This window comes from Vigna radiata, chromosome 6 (assembly GCF_000741045.1).
Source record: "Vigna radiata var. radiata cultivar VC1973A chromosome 6, Vradiata_ver6, whole genome shotgun sequence".
Taxonomy (NCBI): domain Eukaryota; kingdom Viridiplantae; phylum Streptophyta; class Magnoliopsida; order Fabales; family Fabaceae; genus Vigna; species Vigna radiata.
The window spans coordinates 8,561,513-8,570,971 of NC_028356.1; the positions used below are offsets into that span (position 1 = coordinate 8,561,513).

The 9,459-nt window shown below is 51.5% G+C and overlaps 1 protein-coding gene across 1 annotated transcript; it reads right to left on the reverse strand.

Annotated features, from left to right (window-relative positions):
* Window positions 1-7,267: 7,267 nt before the first annotated feature.
* LOC106763369 lies at window positions 7,268-8,299 on the reverse strand. Its single transcript, XM_014647567.1, has one exon. The coding sequence runs from the start codon at window positions 8,297-8,299 to the stop codon at window positions 7,268-7,270; it is 1,032 nt and encodes a 343-aa protein (XP_014503053.1).
* Between the last annotated feature and the right edge of the window lie 1,160 nt (window positions 8,300-9,459).

Here is a 9,459-nt window from a genome sequence, read left to right on the forward strand (position 1 = left end):
AAGTCAGTTTTAATTCTCAAAGTTAGAGATAGAAAGAGAGTGAAATAAATGTGCATTCAATGTAACCAACCACCTCTTACCTTTGACTCTTATTTATAGTTTTTCTTATGGGCCAATGATTAGTATAAACTTAATCAAGGTCCAATTGTAGGCCCTTGGAGGCTAATCCCAATTTACCTTAACCCAGAGTTACATATGATATTCTTGGCGATTGCTGACGACCGGACGTTCAACGGCCGTCCCGGGTTATGCAGGTTTCGCGACAACAGCGCGAGGCTCTCGATAGCCGGTTTGTGCCCGGTCCCGACTATCAATCATACAGCGTGGGACGTCCGTATGCGTCCGCCCCCTTTAGTCAGCAACCCTCTAAGCCCTAGCTCCTGATGTCCTAGCTCTTATAGGCCGTCCGTTCGTTTCTGTGACCACACCGATATCGACCGGGCTATGAGCCCTGATTACCGGAGGGTTATGCGAGTGGTCCGTATGTGTACCTCTCGGTACTGTCCGGTCCCTACCGTACATAGGCCCCCCAAGCCCGAGGCAATCGTGATTGTCGTGGGGTTTCAAGGCAGTGATGGGTGTGTGACCGGGAAGTTGGCCTTATATCCCTTGGGCGGGAAAGGACACGTGTCAAATTTTTGTGGGTCGTTACGTTTGGGAAACTGTAACGGCGCTGAATCTGGGGCGTTGATCTGAGAATTTTGGACGGTGGAGATACGTGACCGTTTTCAAAAATTTTCCTATAAATAGGGGAGATGGTCCCAGCCATTTGTCATCTTCTCCAATTTTTTTTCCCTCAAATTCGTTTTCCCCCAGGTAATAAAATGCATACTATTGTCAATATCGAGTCTTCTCTGGAGTCGTCGGGACGCGATGGTGGTGGCAGCGGAGTGGCGAGTGAGAGTGAAGACAGCCGGTCGGGGAGTTCATCTTTTTCGGGATCCAGCTATGACGCTCCTACCCCAGAAGAGCGTCCTCCTGTCGAAGCAGATGCTTTGGTGGCTTCTGGGCCTCGCCGGGCGGTGATTCCCCCGGGCACCGAATTACCTGCCGCCGATGCCGACCGTATCTTTTTCGGGACCCCCCTCTTTTTAACACGGGGTGGTATACGGGTGGATCCCGTCCCGTTGGTGCCTTTCGGTGGCTATCCTCCCATTCCAGGTTATGATTGGGCTGGTTTCGACGCGAGGACGCAGTCATCCAACCTCTTTGGCGTTGGCCTTCAGGACTTCATAGACCGGTCCTACTTGGTTCGGGACGGAGCGGACGGTCGATTGATCAGGATCGCCGCGAGCCAAGAGAACGAACGTGTGTGCCACGGGAAAGGGTCAAGCCCCGAGGACTTCTTTTACATTTACACCACTTTATTCGAGCATCTTCACATCTGGGTCCCATTCACCAACTTTCAGATGGGTGTGCTTCATGCCTTGAATGTAGCCCCTACCCAACTTCATCCGAACTCTTGGGCCAATATTCAGGCTTTTGGTGTGATGTGTATGGCGGCCAGTGTGATACCTACCGTTCTCGCATTCTTATATTATTTTGACGTTCGTCCACCTCCAAAGGGAGGTTGGGTTTCTCTATCGTCGGTGTCTGACCGGACGTTGTTCAAGACGTACGCCGAGTCGTACAAGAATTTCAAAGAGCAGTTTTTTAAGGTGATTATTCCCGAGGGTAACCGTCGTGAGTTTTTTGGTGAGGATGGCACCTCCCTTTTCCCCTTATATTGGACGGAGAATCCTACTAGGATGAAGGCTTTTCCGAAAGAGGTTTTGGACATTGCCAACCTGTGTGTGGTCGACGTGCTTGACACCCTCCCCCACCGCCTCTCCGCCCGCGCCTTGGTTGACTGCCTTCCTTTCGAGGATTGCAGCCGGAGAGCACTCGGTATAGTATCGGTTCAATTTTCTGCATTTACTTAAAGTGATTACTTAACTAAATTTATTACGTTCTTTCAGACATTATGGCTGCTCCCAATCCCCGTCAATCCAACTTCTTGCTGGCGAAGAGAGGCGGGTCCAGCGCATCGGTCGTTCCCAGAGATGGTGCTGCGCCTCCTCCTCGACGTCCGCCTCCTTCCGGACGTGTGACACTAGCATCTTCTCGGAACCCCGCTACAGGGTCTATTCCTGTTGGGGTTCCCATTCAAGACAGGACGCCCCCGGCTGGGACGCCCAACCCTTTCGTGGCCGGCCCCTCTAATCCTGCCGCCCTCGTTCCTCCTTCCGACATGGCCTCGAGGTCACTTCCTGTGGATCCTTCGGCTTCCCGCAAAAGGAGGAAATCTAGGAAGGATGGTGACAAGCCGTCGTCCAAGAAGAATCGTCGTGAGTGCGTTCCTCTTCCGGGCGGCGTGTTCAGCACCGAATATAATGTGGGTAGCCGGGTGAATTTCCACTTAAGTTCTGCCCACAAGGCCCTCTTGGAGTCGATGTCCGGACCGGCCTTGCTTGACTCTATCTTCGAGATGTCCAGCCGGACGACATCGATGATAGGGTATTTGAAGGATACAGGTGGTCTTCCGGGTACCGAGGAGTTGAAAAAATCTCTGCTGGAAGAGAAGGAGAAGGTAGCTGCCCTTCAAGCCAGTCTGGATGCGCTGCAGGGAGAGCGAATGAAAGAAAAAGAAGCCCTGAAGGAGGCAGAACAGGAGACGGCCCGACTGGCGGCCGAGCTGAATGCAAATGCTGACACGCTGGTGAAGGCCCAGTTGGAGTGTGAGGAACTCAAGACCCAGGTCGCGGAGCAGAAAGAGGTGGAGACAAAGCTGCAGGAGAGCACCGTCAATCTTCACAAGGACCTGCAGTTGCTAAGGGCTGACCTGAAGGACGCCCGTGCAGAAATAACCACTCTGAAGGCGACGGTGGTTACCGAGCATGAGGAAGGTTTCTATAAGGCTCTTCGGCAGGCGGAGGTGATCCTGAAGGTGGAGAAGCCCTTGACCTTGGGTTTTGACATCAACAAAGAGGTTTATGGCGGGGAGTTAACTTACATTGGACCCCCGGAGACCCAAGAGGAGGAGGCGGTAGGTTCAGGAGCGGCCGTGTAATTACAAACATTTGATTTTAGGTTTATAGTTTTTTTTTTATTCGGTTCGTTCGAGCAGGCGAAGTGTAAACTGCTTAGGGGTTGTTTACACTATCGCCCGCTTCGTTTTTTGTGTTGCTCTAACGACCGCTTTATCAGAACCATTATGCGTTTTTATCGCTTAACGTGCGTTCTTTGAATTTGTTCGCGTATATACCGCCCGGTTATATGTTTTGGCAACTTGACGACCTTTTTGGATGTTTACTCGTATACGTGATTAATTTTACCGTGCTTTGCGACTTTGTACGTCCGCGCTTGTATTAATTTCTTGAATTTATTCGCGCTGTGGGATCATGGGGGCAGGCGTTTGCCGTTCGCCCCCTGATCAATATTTAATTCGGGAGCCGGCCGTGCCTTCCTCCCTTCGGAATTGACAGGATTCATCCATTCATCAAGTTGGATATTACGGGTAGTAGGCTTTGCCGTTCACTACCCAACCAATTGACAGGAAGGTTCCGTTCATCAATCCGAGCGCCACATAATAAAGATTGGAGTTAAGTGAGGAAGAAACTTCATTTCGTATATCATTTCATTCATCAAAGATAGCTTTAGCTAAAGTACAATTTCAGATGTGAAGCATTCCATGTATTTGTTATTTGCCGTCCGTCCAACTTGGTGAGCCGGTATGCGCCGTTTCCGAGGACTTCCACGATTTTAAACGGACCTTCCCACTTGGCTGCCAGCTTGCCATGGGTCATCATGCGCCGAGCTTCTCCCGTTTTCCTCCACACGAGGTCCCCTTCTTGGAAACTTCGAGGGCGCACCTTGGTGTTGTATTTTCGTTCGATCATTCTTCGACAAGCTTCCGCCCGTAAAACCGCCCTCTCCCTTCTTTCATCCAGGGTGTCCAGTTCGACCCTCATCTCTTGATCGTTCAGGCTTAAGTCGTTCAATTCCCTTCTTAACGAGGGCTCTCCAAGTTCAACCGGTAGCATGGCATCGGTTTCGTACGTTAGGTTGAATGGGGTTTCCCCGGTCGTTCCATGTGGGGTACATCGGTAGGCCCACAATACTTCCGGTAGCTCTTCTACCCACGCACCTTTCTTATCTCCTAGCCTCTTTTTCAATTCCGCCACGATGATCTTGTTCATGGCCTCGGCTTGACCGTTCGTCTGGGGGTGCTCCACAGAGCTCGTTGAATGTTTGATGCCTAGTCGCTGCAGGAAGTGTTCGAATTTTTTATCAATGAACTGCCCGTCCATTGTCTGTGATTACTGTTTTGGGGAGTCCGAATCGGCATATTATCTTCCAGAAAAATCTCTGTACCTGGGCGGCCGTGATAGTGGCCAACGGTTCGGCCTTACCCATTTCGTGAAGTAGTCTACTGCTACCAGTAGGAACTTCTTCTGCGCCGGGCCGGGGGGAAAAGATCCGACGATGTCCATCCCCCACTGAGCGAACGGCCAAGGGGCCACCAAGGAGTGTAATTTGTGTGGAGGGGCGTGGTGGTTATTTGCACGTGCCTGACAGCTTATGCATTTTTGCACAAAGGACGTCGAGTCCTGCTCTATGGTCGGCCAGTAGTATCCCGCCCGGAGAATGCACGTTTTAAGTGTTCGTCCTCCCGTGTGGAGGCCGCATATTCCATTGTGCAATTCGTCCATTACGTAATCGGCCTCGGCTTTACTTAGGCATTTGAGTAGGGGGGATGAAAATCCTCTTCGGTACAGATCTTCCCCTACCAACAGAAAATGCGCGATCTTCTTTGCATCTTTGGAAGGGAGACGGACGCCATCATCTTGTTGCTTCATTAGTGCCTTTATTTCCTTCCACCAATCGTCTGCGTCGTCCGTGGTTATAGCTTGACACTCAATGGAGGGTTGTAGCAAAACTTGCCGGATGATGGTAGTGAGCTAGCCCTTCTCTTTTCCTGAGCTCAGCTTGGAAAGCATGTCGGCGCGGGCGTTTAGCTCGCGAGGTATGTGTTGCATGGTTATCTTTTCAAAAGTTTGGGCTATGGTCGAAGCTTTATGGTAGTATCTCAAGAGATGTTCTTCCTTCACCTGAAAGTCTCCGTTCATTTGCCCCACGACGAGTTGCGAGTCTGTCCGGCAGGTAAGCCGTCTTGCCCCCATGTCATGAGCGAGTTCCAAGCCGGCTATCAAAGCTTCGTACTCGACTTGGTTATTGGAGATCTTGAACTTGAACACGAGTGAGTGCTCTATTAAGAACCAGTTTGGGCCTTCCAGTACTATCCCAGCCCCATTAACCGTTCGTCCAGATGCCCCGTCAACGAATAACATCCACTCTTCTCCCTCGGTTGGTGGCAATTCAGCTGCAAAATCCGCCAAGTGCTGGCCCTTTACCGATCCTCTGGGCTCGTAGCGGATTCCAAACTCAGATAGCTCAACCGCCCAACCGACCATTCGGCCGGCCAGGTCGGGTTTTCGAAGGATTTTTGATATGGGATGGTCGGACCGGACGACAATTTGATGACTCTGGAAGTACAGTCTCAACCTCCTGGCAGCCGTGAGAAGGGTCAAAGCCACCTTCTCCACATGTTGGTATCGTCGTTCGGCATCCTGCAAAGTACGACTGACGAAATATATTAGTTTAAAGGTTGGTTTCCCCTGAAACAAAACCGCGCTTACTGCCGCCTCGGACACTCCCAAGTATATTTGGAGCTCCTCGCCCTGGATAGGCCGACTCATCACTGGGGGGTTCAGGAGGATGTTCTTGACATCAGCGAAGCACGTTCACATTCATCATCCCACTTGTCCGTTGTTTCTTTCTTCATTTTTCTCAGAATTGGGTGAATTCTTTCAGCCAATTTGGGTATAAATCGCGACAGCGCCGTGAGTCGGCCGACCAACCGTTGAATATCTTTCAGAGTGCGGGGGCTCTGCATTTGCATGATGGCTTCGCATTTATCAGGGTTGGCTTCAATTCCCCTGGACGTTAGCATGAAGCCCAGAAACTTTCCAGCGATCACGCCGAACGTACACTTGGCAGGGTTCAACCGCATGCCACACCTCCGGACCTGTCCGAACACCTCTTCAAGATCCACGAGGTTATCTCCGCCCTCTCCGGATCGCACGACCATGTCGTCTACATACACATCCATGCACCGGCCAATTTGGTTGGCGAAAATTCGGTCCATCAACCTTTGATAGGTAGCTCCGGCGTTCTTTAAACCGAATGGCATGACCTCATAACAATAGTTGGCCCTATCCGCCATGAAAGCAGTCTTGGTGACGTCGGGACCGTGCATGGGTATTTGATTATACCCGGAATATGCGTCTAGAAAACTGAGCATACGATGGCCGGACGCGCCGTCCACCAGGGCGTCGATGCTGGGGAGGGGATAGGAGTCTTTCGGACTGGCCTTGTTCAAATCTGTGTAGTCGGTACACATGCGCCACTTGCCGTTTGCCTTTTTTACCATAACCACGTTGGCCAACCAAGTGGTGTAGGTAACTTCCCGGATGAATCCGGCCTCCTTCAACTTCTGGACTTCCACGTCCACTGCCTTGCGCTTCTCCTCCCCCATTTTCCTCTTCTTTTGTGCTATGGGTCGGGCCTCCCGGCACAGACTTAACTTATGAGATGCGACAGAGGGATGAATGCCGGGCATGTCCGCTGCAGTCCAAGCGAACAAATCGCGATTACGCCACAAAGTGGCTCTGAGCCGTTCCTCCGTCCTCGGGTCCATTCCCCGAGCAATAAGCGTTGTTTGAGTAGGATCCGCCCCAATAAGAACTGGAATTGTTTCGCCTATCGGCTCTAGGCGATCATCCGTGTTGGTCCGGGGATCCAAATCAGTCATGGCTACCTCCGTTCGGCTGGTCTTTTGCTTCACCTCTCTGGGGAACATCTTCAAACCCGCTGCATAGCACTCCCTGGCTGTCCGCTGGTCCGCCCGGACTGTGCAGATCGTCCGGTTGGAGGTGGGGTATTTAAGCGTTAAGTGTGGAGTGGACACTATAGCGCCGAATGTGTTGAGGCATGGCCGCCCCAGCAGGGCATTGTAGGAGGTGTTTGCTTCTACTAACAGGAATCGAACTTTCTTCTCTTCGCTAGAGCGGCTAGTTCCCAGACGGATCCTCAAATCGAGGTACCCCCGAGTGTCAACTCTTTCCCCAGCGAATCCTACCAGCTGCTCGCCGAACGGGACAATCAGGTCTTCTGAGATATCCATCTGCTGGAAAGTTTTCCAGTAGAGGATGTTTACCGAACTGCCTTAGTCCACCAGTACCTTGCTAATTTCATACCGTGCTATTTCCACGGTGATGACCATGGGGTCGTCTTGTTCGGGGTCAGGGGCATGGAAGTCTTCATCCGTGAAGGTGATGGGCAACATGGTTCTTTTAGGGACCTCCACGGCATGGATGGACCGTAGCGTCCTGATACTCCTTTTGCGAGCGGACGAAGATTGTCCTCCGCCAGCAAATCCTCCTGAAATGGTGTTTATAACTCCCCTCAGTGGGCGACTACGGGCCCTCTCCTGACTTCTGCTACGTGATCTTCTATCATCATTCCTCCGGTTCCCCGCGTACCGGTCGTTGTAGTCATTCGAGGATCGGTGATTCCTCGCCGATCGAGGGGGGCTCCTGGTGTACGTCCTCTTTTCTTCAACGCGAGGATAGTTTGGCCTGACATACTCCTTTCGTTCGCCTCCCCCCCGGTCTTCCGTCGCTCGGCTGCCTTTGACATATTGCTGCAAAAGTCCCGCCCTGATCATTTCTTCAATCTTATCCTTCAACGTCACGCAATCCTCAGTATTGTGACCCATGTTTTGATGGTAAAGACAATGTTTAGAGTTATCCGCTCCTGGGGGGGTCAGACGCTGTTGTGGGACCTGCATTACTTGGGCACTGAGCGATTCCTGCAGTATCCGTGCCCTAGGGGCGTTTAATTGCGTATACTGCGGGAATCGTGGGTTCTGGGGTCCTTCTCTTGCCTTGTTGCCCCCCGGACGGCTACCTTGATTATCTCGTTGACTTTCCTTCTCCACCTTTGCTTCCTGGAGTTCCTTCCGGTAACTCTGTTTCATATCTTCAACCCTGATCTCATCGGTCGTCCGCTGGCGCAACTCTTCCATACTCTTGGGAGGATTCCGACATATGTTGTCCTTGAACGGTCCGGGACGCAGTCCGGGCATGACGTGTTGTAAAGCCAACTCCGTGCTGAGTCCCTTCACACGCCGAACGGTTTTTTGGAACCGATCCATGAAGGCCTTGAGGGGCTCCTCCTTACCCTGCTTGAGGTTCATCAGGTCAACAATCGTGGCCTCCTGTGTTCGGCAGGCAGCGAACTGGTTTTGAACATGTTGCTTAATCCCTTGAAATTTTCTATAGAACCGTCCGGAAGGGAATCAAACCATTCCAACGCCTCTCCTTCCAAGGATAGTGAGAATGCCCTACCCCAGATGGCGTCGCAGCCGGTGCGGAATGCCATCGCATTCGTAAAGGATTTAACATGGGCTTCCGGATCAGACGTCCCGTCATATGTCTTAAATTGTGGGGGAATAAACCGGTCTGGTATTTGGACCTCCATTATCGCCTGTACAAAGGGTACCGGCACAGAGGGTGCCTCATTTTTCACCAATACCATGCTTTCCCCTTTCTCCCCTCCGTCCTCCTTGTTTTCCTCGTTCCTCCGGGCGTTACTGTGCTCCTCTTTCTCGTACTCCAACGGACGAGTCCGCTCTTTCTCCCCATTTGCATGCGCTGTTTGCTCCCTCATCTAGGCTAGACACTCGGCTCGCACGACCGCCATTTCCTCCTCATGTTTCTTCTGCATCTCTTCGTGTCTTCGTTGCATCTCCTCCATTCTCAACATCAATGCCCGTATCACTCCGTTAGGGTCTTCGACGGTGTTTCTTGTGGTCACCATTAGTACTAATTCTCCGGCCCCACGGTGGGCGCCAAAATGTTCCGGTCGGGAATGTCTCCAAGTACTTCACACTTTTCTCACGAACCGTCCGTCTTCCTCCTGTTCGTTCTTAGTTATCTCGTTCTCAGTCGAGTTCGGCCGGGTACCTGCTAACTATACTCCGANGCTCAAGTCAGTTTTAATTCTCAAAGTTAGAGATAGAAAGAGAGTGAAATAAATGTGCATTCAATGTAACCAACCACCTCTTACCTTTGACTCTTATTTATAGTTTTTCTTATGGGCCAATGATTAGTATAAACTTAATCAAGGTCCAATTGTAGGCCCTTGGAGGCTAATCCCAATTTACCTTAANCCAGAGTTACNTATGATATTCTTGGCGATTGCTGACGACCGGACGTTCAACGGCCGTCCCGGGTTATNCAGGTTTCGCGACAACNGCGCGAGGCTCTCGATAGCCGGTTTGTGCCCGGTCCCGACTATCAATCATACAGCGTGGGACGTCCGTATGCGTCCGCCCCCTTTAGTCAGCAACCCTCT

Excerpts from the sequence above, each read along its gene's own strand:
- LOC106763369 (XM_014647567.1), bottom strand. The coding sequence starts at position 8,299 with ATGAACCTCAAGCAGGGTAAGGAGGAGCCCCTCAAGGCCTTCATGGAT.